General features: G+C 39.2%; 1 protein-coding gene across 2 annotated transcripts in view; it reads left to right on the forward strand.

Moving 5' to 3' along the window:
- The window catches only part of DENND1B (DENN domain containing 1B), a 176344-nt gene that overhangs the window by 73412 nt on the left and 81572 nt on the right, over nt 1–21360 (forward strand). For both annotated transcript variants that reach the window (XM_081865866.1, XM_081865867.1), the window contains exons 6-9: nt 7502–7571; nt 9380–9460; nt 15085–15138; nt 15728–15838. In XM_081865866.1, coding sequence (XP_081721992.1) covers nt 7502–7571; nt 9380–9460; nt 15085–15138; nt 15728–15838 — 316 coding nt within the window. The remainder of the gene's footprint in view (nt 1–7501; nt 7572–9379; nt 9461–15084; nt 15139–15727; nt 15839–21360) is intronic.

Consider the following 21360-nt stretch of genomic DNA (forward strand, 5'->3'; position numbering starts at 1 on the left):
ACCAGTCTCCATGCTATTGACCCAAATTAATCTGAGCTGGTAAATTAGCAGGAGTAGTCTAGGTTTCCCTCCTTCAGCAACCATAGTTAGGGATGCGGGTGGCGCTGTGGGTTAAACCACAGAGCCTAGGGCTTGCTGATCGGAAGGTTGGCGGTTCGAATCCCCGCGACGAGGTGAGCTCCCATTGTTCGGTCCCAGCTCCTGCCCACCTAGCAGTTCAAAAGCACGTCAAAGTGCAAATAGAAAAATAGGTACTGCTCTGGCGGGAAGGTAAACAGCATTTCCATGCGCTGCTCTGGTTCGCCAGAAGTGGCTTAGTCATGCTAGCCACATGACCTGGAAGCTGTATGCTGGCTCCCTTGGCCAGTAAAGCGAGATGAGCGCTGCAACCCCAGAGTCGTCTGTGACTGGACCTAACAGTCAAGGGTCTCTTTACCTTTATGCAACCACAGTGCAGAAATTTGCCGTATAGTGGATGTAGTCTAACCTTCTTAGGTTAGGTTATCAATGTTGATTGATCTTCATGTTAAGAGGCAGTGTATTTCTGAATGCAAGATTCTGTGGACAAACAACAACACAAAGCAATCGTCTCCATGTGTCCTTGCCAGATTCCTAGGAGCATCTTTCTGGACCGTGTTACGCTGATCTAGCTAGATCCTTCTTATAGTCTTAAGGAACCAAATTTCCAACTTTAATTGAATGCTTTAGTTTTGGTCTGTTATTTTGTAGAAGTAACTGCTCAAATAAAAAGTGGCAAGCTATAATTTTTCAGCAAGCTTTAATAAGAGTACTGCCATTATTCCTTCCATTGTGACAATTTCAAATTTACAATGCAATGCTAAATGCTTACCAGGCCAGCTTTTTTTAAAAAACAAACAAACAAAAAACTCTGTATGTATAGTTTGGAAGCACATCCATCTTTTACTCTTGAGGGCAGTGAGGGAAAATAATTTGAATGTAAGGAATATATTTAAAGGGAACAGGTCTCTTCTCTGGTTTTTAAAAATATCCGATATTACAACCTTAACTGTGTTATTGATGGGCTCTGAAGAGATGCAGATTGCACAAAGGGAAAGACAAAAGCAGATAATAGTGAACTGAAACATAACCGAATCCATTTGGATAGTCATGTAAGATAGTGTGTATCTTTATTTATATTTAAACCTAGAATGTCTATTTTCTTCCATAAAAGGCATTGAAAGGAATGGAGCACAGACCCATTAACAGCAATAAAATTGAACACTGTACAACCAGCCTCTAGAAAGAGGCATAGCTCACAGATCAAACAAAGATGGAAAAGTGCATTCCTGTCCATAGCTATGGCTTGGGTGCCTTAAAGCAACATCAGGAGTGCTATCAAGGGACTGTGACCCCCAACAAACACACAGTGCAGATCAGTGCCCCCTGCACCAATGTGATATAGATTTAGTGCACCCTTCCATTTGAGGGTTGGAGCTAGAGATGCACTAGCGAAAGCAATTCTGGCAATGGCTCGGTTCGATGAATCATTGTGCAAGAACTAGTGCAAGATGGGGAGCAGTGCCTTTTTCTAACATCCGTTTTGAGAGGGGGAAGGCAGTGGGGATCTTAGCCTGGTGCTGACACAGCGTCAGTAGCGTTGAATTGACTCTGCCCTGCTAACTGCTGCCTTCCCCTCTTGGTAACTGGCAACGATGCAGGACAGTGGGCATTCAGGTGAGCAATGTCATGCTGCCTCATCAGCCACTACTGTATATTCCAGGGGCCAGCAAACTTTTTCAGCAGGGGGGTCGCTCCACTGTCCCTCAGACCTTGTGGGGGACCGGACTATATTTTGGGGGGAAAATAGAACAAATTCCTGTGCCCCACAAATAACCCAGAGATGCATTTTAAATAAAAGAACACATTCTACTCATATAAAAAGATGCTGATTCCCGGACCGTCCGCAGGCCAGATTTAGAAGGCGATTGGGCAGGATCCGGCACCCCGGGCCTTAGTTTGCCTATCCATGGTATATGGCCTTGATTGCTTTTATTAATATAATAATTAAATTCTGCCCTGCGGATTTGTTGAAGGGGAGGGTATAAATCCCTAACATCTATTTAAGAATCTACACCATTTTTTAATTTTTATTTTATTGGGTTTTATAAACAGGAATAATGTTGTCCAAATAAGTATACCAAGTTTTCTTATGTCATTTGAATATCACAAAAATAGCACAATAAATGTGGAAATATATCTGAAACATATGTTTCTTTGTTAGTGGTCAATGTATAAGTTCTTGGTTCATGAACTGGTTTAAACAATTAGGAAGGAAAGGGGGGGAGGGGGAATGGTGAGTAGAGTGGGGTTGGGTGATCTACACTGTTTTGAGAAAGAAAAGTGTATTTTTTTTCTTTTTGGAAGGGTAAAGAAAAATCACAATATGTTGCAAATTTACCGCACCAGGTTCACTTTATTGGCTACTATTTTCATAGACCACTATAACTCGCCTGGGACTCTGTCACTTAACAATGGCTACCATGTGTCGCTTTGGTCTTTATCAATATCTGTGCTCGATACCTTTATAGTTGGAAAAGAAGAAAGATGAATCATTTTGCTCTCCCCCATTGCAGCTACTAAAATGGAAGCAAAACTGCAAACGGATATGAAATGGCAATATAAACAGCTTAAACAGCACAAGAGGTGGCTAGAACTTTCTGCAGGCTTTCTGTGTGTTGCTTTGCAGCATAGTATTTTCCATTCGTCTGCCTCTTCTGTGGAGCTCACAGTCTGGATTCCTGCTGTTCCCGAGGCTTCTACAAAACCTTTAATCTGCCTTTCACTATTTAGACTGAAAAAGATGTCTCAAGTCCTGTTTAACACACGTTTTGCTATGCTAAATTTGCTGTCTAAATTTAATTTTTCACGTTAATGATGGTGCAGACTTGAGAGTTCCAGTGTAAATTACTGGGTTAACTTTGATGTGTCATTGTTAAAGAACAGTATGCTTTGGGGGATTTTTAGTTTTGTTTTGCTAATACTCCCTTTCGTAAGAAACCAGGTATATATCTTCCTAAATGCATGAAAATAATTTGACTGGGTTCATTTTGGTAAACTACTGTCTGTGTCTCTAGCTGACCTTATGCATCCTGTGAAATGCAGACGGCATCATTAAAATTTTCAGCCTTGGATTTGATTAATGAAATTTTATGACTGTAAAATTGTCACCTAGATTTCTAAACGAAATGTTCTAATAAGGTAGACAGGTTTATTTGGGAAGCCTTTGTAGTTCTTCATCTCAGACTGTGCTTGAAGCTCTCTCCCCCCCCCCCTTCCTTTAGGCAAATCCCTCAGAAGCAGAATGTTTCAATTTTACACATTTTGTGTCAATTTTCCAGACAGAAAGTAGCCCCTAGACATTAGACATTTAGCTACGGAAAGGCGGTTTCCTTAGTTTTATTTGATTACTAGAAGTTAGATTCCTGCTGATAGTTCAGGACTGTTAGTGGTTACCTGACTGTTTGACAGAAAACATTTCCTTTCCTTTATTTAACCTTTGACTTGCGAATATAAAAGCTTTATCAGAACTGTAGTGGAAGCGCAAGCGAGGTGGAAGTCTACTTAGTGCAACAAAGCTGAAGAATGACTTTGAATGAAAGCCTGAGCGCCTGCCTTGTGGCTCCTTGGATTAAAAGAATATGCTAAATACGTTTTTAATTAGCAATGAAATATATGCTGCCGTTGTTTATGTGACAGGTAAGGGCCACTCTTTAGGTAGGACTGAATGCATTTTAAAAGTATAACACTTCCACATCCGGGATTGATTCTGCAGATGTCATTTTAAAGATTTTGTGCTTTACGTGGCAGGCAGGAAATTTGTTGAAGCACTCTCTGAATTATTGAAATTAGGAGATACTGATTAAGCCAGTTTTCTGATCCAGCTTTTTCATGGTTTCTCTGTGTTATGCATTGTACAGAGGTGACCAAATCCTAATTGGCTTCCTCTCCTTGGCTGTATTATTGTGTAGCATAATCATTATTCCTGCCTTAACTGTGGCATATGCTGAAGTGAGTAAGAAAGTTCCTAAGTTTAGGTTCAGAGGATAAACATCACCCTCTTCCACAATAGTTGTTATGCTTAATTTAGGAAGAAGAAAAGGTTAAGGAGGATCTATGGGAGCTTCTGTAGGAAGGGGGAGACAGGAAAGCCCTCTTCCATGAGCAGAATTTCATTCACGATAGTTTGTACTGAAGTTGAGATGTATAGGGTAAGAAAGACAGAGCCAAGCTGTTCCTGCCTGGGCAGCATCATGCTTATATGTACATAAACACATGGTGTCTTGCATGTCTCCTCCTGGCATCGCCTTCAGCCAAATGTATTGCTCTGCTTTCCTTTGGACCACATCAGGGAAGCCAAGAGGGGGGTCTTGTCATCTGGGCAGCCCAGGACCTCCATACACACTGCCCAGGCTTGCGTCCTGGAGAGGTCACTTCAGTGCAGTTAAAGCAGCAGAAACAATGTGGGAGGCACCAGTAATGGGTTACTGGGTCTCGGCAGCCACAGCAGGCGCTGTGATTCTCCAGTAGTTTGACTTCAACCCTAGAGGCACACTCCATTGTTTCTCGAGATAGATGGATGCCAACCATATTATTTATATTGGTAGAAAGTAATCTGGGATCAGGGCTGTACACTTTCCCTCTTGTAATGGTGCTCCTTAATGAGAAATGAGGAATGCTTGTGTGTATCTGGGTACCCACAGCTATGACAGCACATTGTTATGATAGCTGTGCTCTGCCTCCACTGCTCTGCTTCTGAATACCAGTTTCTGGAAACCAACTGGGAAGGGGAGTGCCCTTGTGCTTGGGTCCTACTTGTGGGTTTCCCACAGCCATCTGGTTTGGAATTCCTTTTTTTTTATAATAATAATTTTTAATGATTTTCCAAATTTAAAACAAAATAACATACAAACATTAACAAACAAAAACATACAAACAAGTATAATTTCAAATCCTCTTTTTCATAAACCTTCTTTCTCGGACTTCCCCATACCTCACCCTCTCTGCATCCTTATTTTAAAGTTTTTCAACAACCCTTCACTCCAATTAAATAATAACTTATTTTCTTTCTCAGTTTCATCTTAATTCATCAATCAGTTTCAGCTATAATTCTGCTTCTTCCTTTCCCTTGACATTTTAGCACTCATCAATTTTATAGCAGTTCTTAAGATAAGCTTTAAATTTCTTCCAATCTTCCTGCACCGTCTCTTTCTCTTGGTCACGGATTCTGCCAGTCATTTCTGCTAATCCCATAAAGTCAATCACTTTCGTCTGCCATTCTTCCAGTGTAGGTAGTTCTTGTGTCTTCCAATACTTTGCTAGAAGAATCCTTGCTGCTGTAGTAGCGTACATAAAAAAAGTCTTATCCTTCCTTGACACCAATTGGCCGACCATGCCCAAAAGAAATGCCTCTGGTTTCTTATGAAAAGTACATTTAAGTACCTTCTTAATTTCATTATAAATCATTTCCCAAAAGGCTTTAATCTTTGGGCAGGTCCACCAAAGGTGAAAGAAGGTACCTTCAGTCTCATTACATTTCCAGCATTTATTGTTGGGCAAATGATAAATCTTCGCAAGCTTGACTGGGGTCATGTACCACCTGTAACTCATTTTCATAATATTTTCTCTTAAGGCATTACATGCCGTAAATTTAATACCAGTGGTCCATAACTGTTCCCAGTCAGCAAACATAATATCATGACCAATGTCTTGTGCCCATTTAATCATAGCTGATTTAACTGTCTCATCTATTGTATTCCACTTCAGCAACAAATTATACATTCTTGATAAATTCTTAGTATTGGGTTCTAACAATTCTGTTTCTAATTTCGATTTCTCCACCTGGAAGCCAATTTTCCTGTCTTGTTTAAAGGTCTCCATTATTTGATAATAATGGAGCCAGTCTCGTACCTTGGACTTTATTTTCTCAAAACTCTGTAGTTTGAATTTGCCACTTTCTTGCTCTAAGATTTCAAAATATTTTGGCCATTTAGATTCCATATTAAGTTTCTTCACCTCCTTAGCCTCCATTGGTGATAAGCACCTAGGAGTTTTATTTTCCAACAGGTCCTTGTATCGGATCCAAACATTGTATAATGCTTTCCTGACAATATGGTTTTTAAAACCTTTGTGAACTTTGACCTTGTCATACCATATATATGCATGCCAACCAAATCTATTGTCAAATCCTTCCAAATCCAAAATGTCTGTATTCTCAAGAAGTAGCCATTCTTTCAACCAGCAGAAGGCTGCTGATTCATAGTACAGTCTTAAGTCCGGCAGGGCAAACCCCCCTCTATCTTTTGTATCAGTTAATATCTTAAATTTTATTCTGGGCTTTTTGCCCTGCCAGACAAATTTAGATATATCTTTCTGCCACTTCTTGAAACAATCTGATTTGTCCACAATTTGTAATGTCTGAAACAAAAATAACATTCTAGGCAATACATTCATTTTAATCACAGCGATTCGACCTAACAAGGAAAGCTTCAAATTTGACCATATTTCTAGATCTTTCTTTACCTCTGTCCAACATTTGTCATAGTTATCTTTAAATAAGTTCACATTTTTAGATGTCATATTAAGGGTTTCCCACAGCCATCTGGTTGGCCACTGTGAGCGCAGGATGCTGGACTATATTGGCCTTCGGGTCCAGCATGCCCTTCTTATGTTACAAAGAGTGACATCATTCTGCACATGGTGGAGATGGTTATACCAGTTATATATATGGTTAAGCTGGTGAAAATGTCTAGAGCAGGTTGCCAAAGTCTCCGTTATAATTGTGATAGGTATATTCCTCTCTGAATGCTAATGTATGGTTCAATTTGATCTTTTGGTTTTAAATAATGGATCTATATTATCTGCATCTAGCATTTTTGTCACTTTAACAGTTGTAGGTTAATGGTAGCTGTTGTTTTGTTTTTTAAAAAAACATTATTTTTCAGTTTCTGAAAATAGGGGTAGCTGTTGTTAGTCTTCCCAGCTTTGAAAGAAAAATAATTCTAGTATCTAGTATTTCAATATGCATTTAGCTGGACTCTTTCATTCTTCATACTTTAGTGTGTATGTGTATAAAACATATCTCTGTGTGCTTGTTTTTCATAATGTATCAAGTTTGTCCCTTTGCATCCAAGCTTTGTGGACTTCCTGTGATAAGTTTTTAATGAATAGTAAGTATCAAATGCCCTCTTGAGGATTTAAGGGAAAGCTAAACAAACCAAGAATAGTTTCTTGTTTAAAAAAACCAACAGCCATCACCATGTACTGTCTTTTAAGTATTTTCTTACAAATGAGAAAAAAATTAGATACATTTTGTTTTGTTTTGCAGGATCAAGTCAATACACTTTTTTCTTAAGAACTACTTAGATCTAAAACTTTATTGTTCAATCTTGCTTGAACACTTTCAAAAAGTGCATCACGATGAAATCATTTTCATATTGTGTTTCTCCTTTTGTAATAAAAGCTTTTTTGTCTCTCTTTTCAGCTACTTGCCATGGTTCGAGGTATACTACAAACTTTTAAATACGCTGGCAGATTATTTGTCTAAAGGACAGGTAATTTTATGTTAGTTTTCTTTATTAATTAAATATATGCTTGTTAGAAGAAAACTCGGCAGTGTTGTTGCCTCTCTCCTTAGCTGGGCTGCGCGCCCGGTGCCTGTCCACAGCTCCGCTCATAGGTCAAGCCTTAACCAGGAGAGGAAGTGTCAAAGAAGCAATGTTGCTTTTCCCGATGCTGGCCTGGCAGGTCGCTCCCCACCCTGGGCGGTGACCATGGGATAGTACGCCCATGCATGCAACAAAATGTTATAATATGTGTACTCAGGATGAAGCTCATGCAGTCTATTCTTGCTATTTGTGCCTCTCCCTCCCATTAGTTCCTAACATGTTCTGTCTACTTGCATGTGACTGCAAGTTTCATCCCTTTCTCTTGACATGACAACCGCTTTGAAGGGCTTTGGGTTTTTTTTTACAATCAAGCGGGATATAAATTTAATAACAATAACAATAATAATATCATCTGTACTCCACCCGTCTTGACTGGGTAACATTTAAAAAAGGAATATCCTACTTGCCAAAGCGGATGGAACTGGACCAAAATGATGGCTATATCAGTCATCTAAGTAGCATGGTAGTGGAATAGAAAGTGGAATGGAAACCAGTTATAAAGGTGATGGTTACTATTTTGTACAAGCAAATACTGGAGTGGGTTTACCGCTGTGTTGAAAATGCACCAATGTGTTCACTGTTAGTCACACGAACTCTTTTCACACATTCACCGAATACAGCCTATGTACATACAAGCTATATCTGTGCAGCTTTCTCTCTGCACAAAAGTTCAGTTCATCCCAATGGCTGGTCACCTGAAGGTCAGGAGGTTGGGGCAGTGAGCATGATATCATTCTCTCTTCATGCACTCCGTTGTTAAAAAAACTGCTGGAACAGGCCAATGGCCCATCTAGTCCAGCATCCTATTCTCACATTGGCCGACCAGTTGCCTGTGGAAACCAGCAAGCAGGATTCAAGCACATGAGCCCTCTTCCCTTCTGTGGTTTCTAGCAATTGGTATTCAGAAGCACTGCTGGAAGCAGATCATAGCAATCATGGCTAGTAGCCATTGATAGCCCTCTCCTGCATGAATTTGTCTAATCCTCTTTTAAAGCTAATCCAAGTTGGAGAGATGATGGATTTCTGGCATGCGTTCACAGAATATAAATGCAGACATTCAAGATGCTAGCAAGCTTTGTTGTCCTAGTTCCAACTAGGACTCTGTCTCTTATAATATTGACACTGCAATTTGTTTGCTTATCTGTTTTTTTACAGTTGTATACCAATTTTCATTAGATTTTGGAATGACTTTTTATAAGGTTTGCTTTATTGGAATGTTATAGAATAGATATTATAGAAAGAAAGGATAGGACAACTGGGGTCGTTTTAACCTGCTGCCCAGATAATGGGATAAAAGTAGAACAATATGTGATTTGTTTTATAGATACTTTCAGTGTGATTCCTAGGAAGAAGTGGGGCAGAAATAAAGGCCTGGGAAAGGAGGAGGTAGAAGAAGCATGTTTTTTGGAAAGCAGGACAAGAGAAGTAGGAAGGTTCAGGTGTGGGAGAAGAAATGATTCAGAAGATTGAGGTGGAGAGAAGACCCAGAGGGGACAGAGTTAGAAAAGCAGTAAAACCAAAGAGTGAGCAGGGTTTCAATTAGGATTTGCAGAGGTGAGAAATAAGATATTGCTTTAAATTACTAGGAGTTTTAGAATTCATTTGTTACTGTGTACATATCTGAAGTACTGCATTACAGTGACCATGGTTTATATAACTACTGAATAGACATTTTAAAATCTTATTTTTTATAGGAAGATGACTTGAATGACTTGTTAGAAACCTGGTATACGCATTCTGTGCCAAAGGCAAATACTCCGATCAGCTTAAATTTGGTAGGTATTGTCTTCATTACAGAGCCTCATACCAATTAATAATAATAGCAACAAAAATGGCCCTTTTTATTTACTCTGTATAAGCTGGGTAGCTTGATGCCATGGTAAAGTATCGAAATTATATTCTCACGTCTCTCAAAGTAGGAGGCAGATCTCCCCAAGGCACAGGAACTTACTAAGGGAATTGTTAAGGTGGCTTTTGACACACACCCCAATTCAATATCTGGGCATGTTTTCCCCTTTCCCCTTTCCTTAACGCCACACATGAGCTAATATTGTACCCCATTTTTGTGCTTATGTGCTATTGTCACAACCCACGTGTGGATCCCCTGCTATTCTAGACACTAGACTAATTGTCACAAGTTTCTTAGGTTCCATTTCGAATCTTTGCCAGATGCAGGTAGCCCCAAAAGGTTATGCTATGGACATTGCCAGGAGAACAGCACTCTTCAGTTGCTGTACCACAGAAAGGAGCTCTATTTTTCTAGGATCTATGGACAAGCATACAATCTTGCACAATGGAGACTTTATATGACTTAGGGGTTACACATACTAACTGCTGGTAGTTGTTGTTCAAAATGTCTGGAGAGCACCAGATTGGGAAAGGCAGGAGTAGAATGAGTAATAGCTACAGCCTTCACTTGAACATGACCTCCCAGAAGTCTAGTCCTTGTCACCAAGCTGGATAGATGACACAGATTCAGTATCTCCATGGTTCCTTGCCTGATTTTCCAGCTTTTCTTGTTCCTATTTTAATTCTTGTTTTGTATTGTTTTTAATGTTTGTGTTTTGTATGATACTATATGATAAGGCAATATATTAATAAAAAAGCCCATATCTGTTTGTTTGGGTTGTGTTTTGACATCCACTGTGTGATGACAGGGGGCTAGCTAGACCTGTTTTAAAATACAGTGGTACCTCGGGTTACATATGCTTCAGGTTACAGACGCTTCAGGTGACAGACCCCGCTAACCCAGAAATAGTACCTCGGGTTAAGAACTTTGCTTCAGGATGAGAACAGAAATTGCGCAGCAGCGGCGTGGTAGCAGCAGGAGGCCGCATTAGCTAAAGTGGTGCTTCAGGTTAAGAACAGTTTCAGGTTAAGAACAGACCTCCAGAACGAATTAAGTTCATAACCCGAGGTACCACTGTACTTCTTACTGTTTTTTTCACTGGCATATCTCCCTTAGAAACCTTAACACACATACTTGTTATGGCACCCTGGATTCAGAACTTCCTCCTGTTGCAGAAACTGTTGTCACCCCCATTACTTGTTTTCCATTGTCAATATGTCACTCTTTCTTCAAGACTTATGGAGATGACTGACTTAATTAATTTGCTTCTTCTGCTTGTGAACTGTTATGATGTTGGTTTCATGGTTGTTATGTGATGTTGCTGTGTTGCATTTTAATGAATTGTTTGTGGATCGCCCCAGAAGCCTTATGGTTGAAGGGTGGGTTAGAAATAAAAAAGTTGTATCTAGATTTGACTCATATGAATTAATAAACCTATGTGAGTAAGGTCTGTTGACCTTAGTGGGCCTACTCTGAGTAGGACTAACATTGGATACAATCCAGGATAAAAATAATATCAATATCAGTAGGCTTTACTGCCCTCCCCTTCTATTGTTCTACACACATAATCACATGGCGCACAATATTAGCAAGCACTATGTTGCAAGCTACCAATCTTTAATTTGCTCGGGGGTGCAGGTAGGGCATGGACACTGGCTTTGTTGATGCACAAATTATTCAGACAAAAATGATCATCTGCACAATTCTAATAGACGTTACATAATTAGGTTTTGAAAAGTGCTTGAAAAGCTGGCAGTCTGGAATGCCATGTTTGACAGCACTCAGTCAGTCCAATAAATTAGCTTGGTGCTGTAGTAAAAACATTTCCCCCTTCTAATTGTCTCTGCCATATACTCCTCTGGGGATCTGGATGCCAAGCTGTGTTCTCTGAGGCTCACACATCAACACCAGTTTTACATAAAATACTCTTGAAAATGGAACTTTCTGTAACCAGCCATTTGGCCGGATGAACCAGAACCAGCATGAAAGCAAAGTTGGATATTCATTAAGAAAATTTGCACCTAGCAGGAACTGAGAAACACAGTACTCATAATGTAGAGTACCATTGTTGCGGAACAAACTCAAAACCCATGTTACACACAGCTAATAAGAGTATACATGCAAAGATATGGACATTTATGAACACAAAAGTTTAAACTTAGCAGTGCAACGGATATCATACTTTGCTAGTTGCTAATGCATCTTTCTGTTCCTAGAATATCATCGCTGGTTGTTTTTTAAAAAAACTGATCCTGATTACTAGGCACAGCTTTAATTTATATGTGCAGTTCTGCATGTAATGAAAGGATTTCAGATATTTGCCTGAATATATGCCCAATTACTTCAATACATAGCTCAGTCCTTTGCCATTCCATCTGTTGCTGTGATAATTCCTCATTCATCTTTGGTATTCCCATTTCTGTTTCTTCTGCAAAGAAAAAGAGAAAATGACCTCACACCCTACACCTTACAAACCAAAAGCCCTATATTGTAAAGTTTGAAAACAACAAGGTAGATTGATTGAACTGTTTGTTTTTGCCTTTGAAACATTACATGATGTTAAAGAGAATGGATTCAAGTTATTTCAGAAAAGTGCAGCTTTGCAAGTTAAACTCAGTTTTTTGGTTTCAAAACTTGAATTTGTTCAATTTTCTCTCTAATATTGGAAAAAGAACAACGAGATCTTTTTTGCAAGTGAGCAAGTTTTGAAAAATCAACCTTGTTTAATGGCGGTGAGTTTAAACTGATCTGGCTACTCATAGCCCCTCTTGAAAGAAATAATTGCTTGCCAAATGATGTCTCTGTTGATTGCAAGTGATTCATAAATGTCCCCTGAGAAATTATTATGTTGCAGCTCTGGTATAAAAGAAAAAAAACCTCTTGAATGTATTTTCTGTTTAGACTAAACCAGAATTGGAAGTATATGTGCAAATTGTATGCTAAATATCCTCTTTACATTTAATAGAGTGACAATAGTTTATTCTTACTGACTTTTTGTTTTTTAAAAAATATTTTTTATGCCTTTCAACTGTTTACGAATTTCTGAGAAGGCCTCTTTGTAGAACAGGAATAAAAAATGTATTATTTTCACTGAATATATTTACACTTGGCACTGTTGGCAGCATGTGAGCAATGCCTTAACATCATATCTCTACAGATATTTCAGTGGTACATATCGTTTTATCATAATATCTTAGCAGAGGTTGAACATTTTGTTTTTTAATGACTGAATCTAGTTCCTCAGAAGAAAAAAGTTGAATAATTATCCGCCAAAATGAAAAAGAAGGGCTGCACCCCACCAAAAAAGTGAGAAAGGTGGTGGTGATGATGATGATAGGAAAGAATCCTATATTTCACCTCCCCCCCAAAAAACCCCTAAAAGGGTTTAAGCTAACTAATGAAAGATAATATAAAAGTATAGTTATTTTTGCTAGTGATGACTATCTGAAGATCATCTGACATTTTTTCTAATGTTCAGCTTTGTAAATATCCCTGAAGAAGAATGTCAGGTTGAAATTTAAATACATTTAAGGGTTTTGCACCCTTTGGATTCCCCCCTCCATCTTCAAATAAGCATTTTAAATATAAGAATAGTATAAACAGAAAATATTTTTCAGAATTTGGGACACTTTCTTGGTTTCATAATATCTGAATTTATCCCTTTTCTATGTTATATGAATTCTGTCATTCTGTACATGTACTGGATTAAAAAAACATATTCCTAATGTAATTTATTTATTTTTGGCTAATTCTTTCTTTTTCTACCATTGCTTGTGTTTTATTTAGCTATCAACTAATTCTGAATGTGAAAAACGTGTTAGTTGTCAGATTTGCCCAATAAGGCTATAATTGGACAGGGATAATAAAGACCTAGTGGCATAAACACCTTACTTTAACAAGTAGCTATAAATGAACTTACCCAGGTCCTTTCCTTAGTACAAAATTCTAGATCACATTAATATGGTCTTAGTCTAGTAGCATTTTCCCCATTCACAATTATGAGGCTAGCTAAGAGCTTCTGTGATGCTTGTTCACTCATAGATCCTGAGTTTAATTTGTAGACGGAGGCTGTAATCCTTTACCTACTCACCGGGGAGTAAGCCCCATTGATCTCAATGAGACTTCAGAGTAGAGTGTGGGATTGTGCTAAGGATGTACCTCCATTAGTGCTACAATTAAAAATGCAACTTCCACATCCCCCATCATGAGAAGCAGAGCAGGCCAGCTGTTCACAGTAATTGGCAGTTGGTGAATGAGAGTCAGAAAGAGGCAGACCTTACACACCTAGGTTTCCTGTGGTTTCTGGATCCTCAATTTGGACCAACCCTCACTTTAGTCAATCCTCACCTGCTAATCTCTTCCATTGTCTTGATAAGAACAGACTAGTTGATTTCTGCCCATATTGGTAATCCCATAATGTTTTCCCTTAGAATAAGAATTGCTTTCCCAACATACAGTGGTGGTCCACTTCTCCTTGACCTTCATGGTGATCGTGACTGGTGTCAGAAATAGAGACGATGTATATCTGTAACCCAAGAAAACCTTTAATTAAAACATTTTTTTTTTTAAGCCAGGTTTTCAGCTGGAGGCCTCATATCCTCATACACTGTGTTTATTGTCCATGCTTGTGGACTAGTGAAGCTTTGGACACCTCCTGCGGATCACATTAAAATATGCATGCAGAACCTTGTTAAGTTACATTTCTCATAAACTATTGTGGGGGGAAAACTTGGGCTGTTTTGCAACCTGCTTGTAAATATTTAACAGAATGAACCCAGTTCTGTAACAATCAGCAACTGGAAGCCCAAGGCTATATTCAACCCTGTGAGGAGTACTGGCTCCCTCCCCCCCCCCCACCAGCTGCCAATCTATGAACAAGGGAGATACAAGAAGAAAATCGTGGCTAGGAATGCAGGATTTGTTATTCCACTTTATGAAAATGAGGCCACACCCCTCCATCTCCTTATGATTGTTAGACTACTCTGGGAATTGAAGCTTTATGAGTAGAATAGGGGTCTCCTATCAATACTTGGCACCAGTAACAAACAACAGTTATTTGGGGGAAGACATGTTTAAAGTGGTATGATACTGCTTTAAATGTATAGTGCAGGTGGGGATCTGGTGTCTGCTGTCTAGGGCAGTAGCGGCTACAGAAGCAACTGTATGTATAGTTCCTTTCTTCTATTTTTCTTCCTGTTCTCCTGCTTTTTTCTCCTCCTTCAGCTCCAAGGTTTGAAAAGAGCCTTGTCACATACTCTTTAACACTGATGATGCTCTACATATACGCTGTTGTGTTTTTTTGTAAACTCCTGGAATTAGCAAAACTGTGATTTCATTAGAAAACAAACACTTTTCTGAAAAGGGTATTTCATGCCTGTGGTCTGTTGAATCAAACTATCTGGTGCTCCTGATTACTTTACTAATCATGTCATTCTGCCACAAGAACAAAAGCTAACTAGCCTACATAAACAGCAGTTTATAATACTGTTATCACTTTCAGGACCAATAACTCTGTGTTTTGTTTTGTTTTGTTTTCCTTTCCTTGATCAGCAATCGTATTTCATTACTCCTGATCTAACTGGATTACCAACAGTACCTGAAAGTGTAAGTTTTGTAAGATTTATATGGGGGTAAGATGAGATATTTAGCACATACCCACTGAATTATAAGGCTGGATAGAACCTGAAAATAAACTGGTTCAGCTCTCTCCTCAATGGCTTTATTCTCCTTTAATTCATTTACACATCCCAACACCCGCCACTTTCTCCCTTCACAGACTGTTTCAATTCCATAGTGCTGGGGATTTGCATATACTAGTGTATATCCATTTATGTAATTTAAAACAATCATTTGCCCACAGTGGATGCAAGGATCGCTCTCATTCTGTGTGTGTGTGTGTTTGCAGGCATGAATGTTTAAGAAGTGGTTATGTTTAATAAGCTAAACTAAAAAACTGGTGAGGGAGGGCAGCCTTGCTTAAAAAATGAAATCTGAATATTTTGAAGCACAGTTTTTAATATTGCAAATGATAAAAAGGTGACAAATTTCAGTTAAAGATGCTTATTGTGCAGACATATTTCTTTAACGAGATTAAAAAAATCCCCCTTCAGCAGGGAAATTGGTAGTTATAAGTTTATGCTCCACTCAATTACCACTATTAATGTGTTAACAGTACTTATTCTTTATTAAACAGAGAAATCTTACTGAATATTTTGTTGCTGTGGATGTGAACAACATGCTGCAACTTTATGCCAGCATGTTGCACGAGAGACGCATCATTATTACCTCCAGCAAACTAAGCACTGTAAGTACTTCACACTTCTTTCAAGCAGAATACATTGAGCGTCTCAAAAAGACCCTTGCAGATTTAAATATGTTCAGTAGGTACTTATGAGACAATATCTACATACTTTTAAAAATATATGGTTGTCATCTGACTCTTGAAGCACAAAAGTCTGATTTATATAAAGCCTTCTCAGATACATTAAGCCAGGTTAATTATTTTTTGTTATCCAGAGATGAGAGTTCTCTAACTCGCTAGAGTTCATTTCTGTGCCTTCCACCCTATAAAGAATTCTTAAGGGCTATTATAAGATCTTTATTATTCACTTGTGGCTTATTCCATTGGAGCTACTTGAAAGAAATCAAGGGGGCATGATAATAGCTAGTATCCTAAACCTGGTAATAGGTAAATTCATCTTGGTTGCAGAGTAGTGTTTGGGGAGCGTATACTGTAATAGCTCTGATTTTGGAGCAGCTCTTCAGGCTGATAATAACTTACTATTCCAAATAGCCTTTTTTATTACAGGTTTTATGCTTCTGCCTATGCTGAAATGGCTTTCTTATGTCATTGCAGATGGCACAGAGATAAAGAGAGCCATGTTTTAACTCTACAGCCATGCCTAAATCTTTTGATAGCCCCTTTTTGTTCTATCCTTTCCCATGGGGTGTAATATACAGGTCTACACCCATCTCAATTAAGTTGCAAGCAACATTGCTTTCAAGCCAATGGGCATCATTGTGTATGCAGAGTGTTGTCTGTTAAGTATAGAAATATATTACTTAGGATTCCTTCAAATCTATTGCATGGCATACTTTCTAGTCTGGTAATAGGTGTGTTCAAATGATTCACTGAATGCGAAACCACTTACAGTATGTTCAGTATAATCAGAAATAGTACAAAAATAGTTTTGCGCTGTTAGCTAATCTGGATGTACCCTAGGCAAGCCTGTACACAAGCTAATTTTAATTTCCTTTAATTTAATGGAATTTATGAGGTTAAACTCAGTTGAGCTGCTTAACTGCAGGATTACTATCTGAGTCTTTGTAAATAGCAAGAGCAGGGCTTTAAAAGCATGAACAAATAAAATCTTGTACTGAGTGATCAAAATACAGTCAACAACTTTATTGGTGCTTAGCGCTCATTCAAATGTGCTGAAAGCTTTGAAATTTGAGATACTCTGAAGTTTTGTTATGCAGGGATGAGAGTGTCCTGAGTACAGTGGTGCCTCGCAAGACGAAAAGAATCCGTTCCGCGATTCTCTTCGTCTAGCGGTTTTTTCGTCTTGTGAAGCAAGCCCATTGACGGCTTAGCAGATTAGCGCTATTAGCGGTTTAGTGGCTTTTAGCGGCTTATCGGATAAGTGGATAAGCGGTTTAGCGGCTTAGAAAAAGGGGGGGAAAGGAAAAAAAAGTCGAAAAAACTCGCAACACATTTTCGTCTTGCGAAGCAAGCCCATAGGGAAATTCGTTTTGCGAAGCGCCTCCAAAACGGAAAACCCTTTCGTCTAGCGGGTTTTTCGTCTTGCGAGGCATTCGTCTTGCGGGGCACCACTGTATATAGCATTCTTCGTTTCAAGAGATAAAAATAAGTCCAACATCCATTTGTTGACTATAGTTGTCATTCACTTGTTAAGCTTGTATGCCAGTTGTTAATCCATGGACTTTCTGTGGATTTCTGTTGGTTCTGATTCTGCGGGAAAGAGTGTGTTTTCCAGGGGAAAGCGGTGGTCAAACAAAAAAATACTCGGACCTGTGTCTAGGGACAACCAGAAGTGCCCCTCTTGAACTTGTGAATATGCTTTACATGGTGAAGGGTGTCTATATCAGTCAGTCTTGCAGTTCAGATTTGGCTTCAGTTTCTTGAAGTGCAATTTGAGCAATAGCTCCTTTTTCAGCAGGAACAACTTAATGCAGGGCAACTGTCATGTAGACGCTGCCCACTGTACTGAAACGGATTGCATCAGTCAGCAGTGTGACCAGTGCAGAGTGAGTGTAGAGTCAGTGCATAATAATAATAATAATAATAATAATAATAATAATAATAATATACCACCCTGTACCCGGGGGTCTCAGGGTGGTTCACAGAATAAAATCAAGATATAAAACCACAACATATATAATCAAAATAAAAACAACTCAATAATACCCCCCCAAAAGAGCCACATTTTAAAAGGGTATAGGATGTCAATTATGGCAATCAGATTTCCATTAGAGTAGAACCAACCTCTTGGTGGTATCTGATGCTGTACAAACACAGTTCTGGTTTTGCAATTGGACTTTGCCTCTGCCTAATATGCTTCCGACGGCCTCCCAATCCCTGGGAACAGATTTTGACAGTGTGTGTGTGTGTGTGTGTGTGTGTGGGACTGCAGATGAGAGTAGGGGAGGTTTCATTGTGTGAGTGAAAATCTGCAGCTTGATTGGATGCAACCCTCTGAATATGCATCATGTTGGGCATTCCCAAAGGTCCAGGGTTTGTTCTGTGGCTCTTTCCTTTAAGGCTGAGGTATCTTACGTGGTTTCCTCCATATGTTGTTGGACTATAACCCCCATCATCCTTGAATATTGGCTGTGCTGACCGGAGCTAATGGGAAGTAAAGTCTGACAACAACTTTGTTAGCTACATTTCAGGAATTTCAGGTAGTAGGCCTCTGTATTCAAATTGCACTTCTACTTGTGGTCGAAATTATTGACCATTGCAGAAATATTGTAGTGGCAATTTTTCCAATGGAATTTTTAGCACCAGTCACTGTTCCTGTTTTCCAAAGGGTGTGTGTTGTAAACGGCATTTCTGTGCTCTCTGGCTTCCGTCACGGTGTGTCCCATTGCGCCAATAGTGGTTTAGTCATGCTAGCCACATGACCCAGAAAGCTATCTGTGGACAAACGCCAGCTCCCTCGACCTGAAAGCGGAGATCGTGCACACCATAGTTGAATTTGACTGGACTTAACCGCCCAGGAGTCCTTTACCTTTATCATAGTACATCAGGGGTAGGCAACCTAAGGCCCATGGGCCACAAGCGGCCCACGAGCCACCCCCAAACTGAGCTGCCTGCTCAGCGAATCCCTGCACGCTGTGCTAAACCGGTGCAGTGCAGTGTGTGGACTCGCTTCTGCGGTGTCGGAAATCGCGTCTGTGCATGCTCAGACACCCAGGGAGGGATCTCCGCTGGAGTGTACTGGCCCAGGCGAGGTAAACCTTGCTGACCCCTGTAGTACATGGACTGCATGCATGACGTTCCAGGTTTATCTCCGTTTCAGAGAAATAAAAAAAATATATTAGTCTCCTGATATCTTGGAGATCCTTTCAGTAAGAGTAGGAAACACTGAGCCGGATGGAACTGTTGTCTGCATCAGTGTAGGGTAATATCAAATGTTCATGTATCCCATCTAGGACCCATTAAGAGTTACCACTTAAAGTAGTAACTGGATTATATCCTAATTTTGCACTCTTCTACACAGACTGTAGACTGAAAGTGTGTGTAGCATGCCGATTATCTATTTTGCATTTCTGCACTTCTACCAGGTGTCTGTCAGAATTTTTTAAAAATTAGTTAAGTTTAGAGTCTTATGAGGATTATCTTGGCTAGGTTTGGAGGAAGAAATATTGGCTTATTAAGATGGGATATGACTGAATCTTTGGCCCACACATAGCCCCTTTATGACATGAGGAATGAAACCAGGAAGTTTGTAATTAACTGTGCTTTGGTTTCTTTTGAAGGTGGTAACCATATTATCTTCTGGTCCACTTTTTATATTTCTGTATTAAACATTATGTTTCATGTTTGTATTAACAGCTAAGACACCTCAATTAGTCTTTTATATTGCATATTCTCTGATTCTAATGGGTTGTAGCCAATGTGAGTCATACTCTGTGTAGATCCATGTAATGAATGGACATGACTAACTTAGATCCATTAATTTCAGTGGATCTATCCTGAGTAGACTTTAGTTGGATACCACCCTTTGTTTTTATGGTTACCACTTGCATAAAATAAAGCAAATTTTGACTATATATCCCCAGTGAAAATGTAACTCCTGCATTAGAGTTTTGCTTTCTGAATAAGCGCCTTTTCCTTTGAAAATAGTGTTATCAAATCCATTCTATTGTTAGGGGAGTTGTCCTTTTATCTTTGAGGTTAACTTAATACCAAGTGTTTATGACAGTTCATGCAGACTGAGTTGTGATGTCACCTCCAAGTTATCAGCTCTGTTTCGGTTCACTATCTAAGGGCAGTTGCACCAATAACAAAAGACATAATTCAAGCTCTCTCTCAAGCTCTCCTTACTCTTCTTGTTTTGTGGAGGATAGAAAATTCTCTGAATCTATAAATCACTATTTTTTAAAGATTTAGCACCTTTGCCATTTCAGTCTACCCTGTGGTTTTAAAGGACTAATCCTGATATGTATAGAAATGAAAAAGGGGGTTCTGTTTTTGGAGAGCGCAGCATATAGTGATCAACCTATTTTAATGGGGAAAGAAGTATGTGTAACAAAATAACGATCAGTTCTTTATTTACATATATGCGTTTTTACATAAATACACAATTGCCTTTTGCATAGGTAAAACGTTTACTTTGTATCTGTTTTTCTGACTTGCAATTCTCTTTTATTTCCATCTTCCTGTAAATGAAAATATGCATAAAAACAAGCATCCTGCATGCACTCAGCACTTTAAAAAGGTATGAGAACATAACAGCTTGAATGCAGCTTTTTGTATTGCAGTTGCTGTGTGAATTAAGCTAGCGTGGAAACCTTTTTCAGGAAGCCAGTGCTAGAACATTGATTTTATGCCTGCTGTAGGCAGGCAAGCCCTGGATGTTTGGGCCCCAAGTGAACCTGCAGTGGTAGTCTACCAGAACATCGTGCTGTAGTCTTGTGTATTCAAAGCAAAGGAATAAATCATGATTTTACAACAGTGCATCAGTTGACTTATTGCTGTTTTGTGACCGCTGGGTAGGAAGGATTGCTGTTTAATGCCATGTCATCGGTTCTCAAGTCAGTCAGGCATGAAGGCTTGTCATATGCCTCTATAATTGTACCTCTCCAGACTTTCTCTAACTAGTCAGCTGGGGCTGTGCATTTTGTCTCCAACACCCGGCTGGCCCGTGCCTGACAGGAGCTTTCTCATCATTCTGTCAGTAATATGTTAAGTAGTGTGTGCCTGTTTTGTGGCCTCTGCTATAGAAGCAGGTGGAAATACTTTAATGCAGATGTTGAAATGTCTCTCGTCCCTCCTTTTTTTAATAATAATAACAATATTTGCTTCAACTAACGCTGGACTGATAATTTTGTAAGAGCTGTTCTTGCATTCCACCTGCATAATCCAGGAGAGTTTTTCATTTCTGCAAAATAGGAATCGGGAGGTGAGCTAAAAACAATTTCAAAATTGTTTTGGAGGAACCCCAGTTATTGAAATGTTCACTGTCTTGGCCTTCCATGAAGAACAAACACCCCCTTTATCCCCAGTGGATCCGTGATGATTGCGCCTTTGGTTAGGCTAAATCATGGTGTATCATAACTCTTAACTAGCCCATATGTGTA

Source organism: Podarcis erhardii (assembly GCF_964252035.2).
Source record: "Podarcis erhardii genome assembly, chromosome: 6".
Lineage (NCBI taxonomy): Eukaryota > Metazoa > Chordata > Lepidosauria > Squamata > Lacertidae > Podarcis > Podarcis erhardii.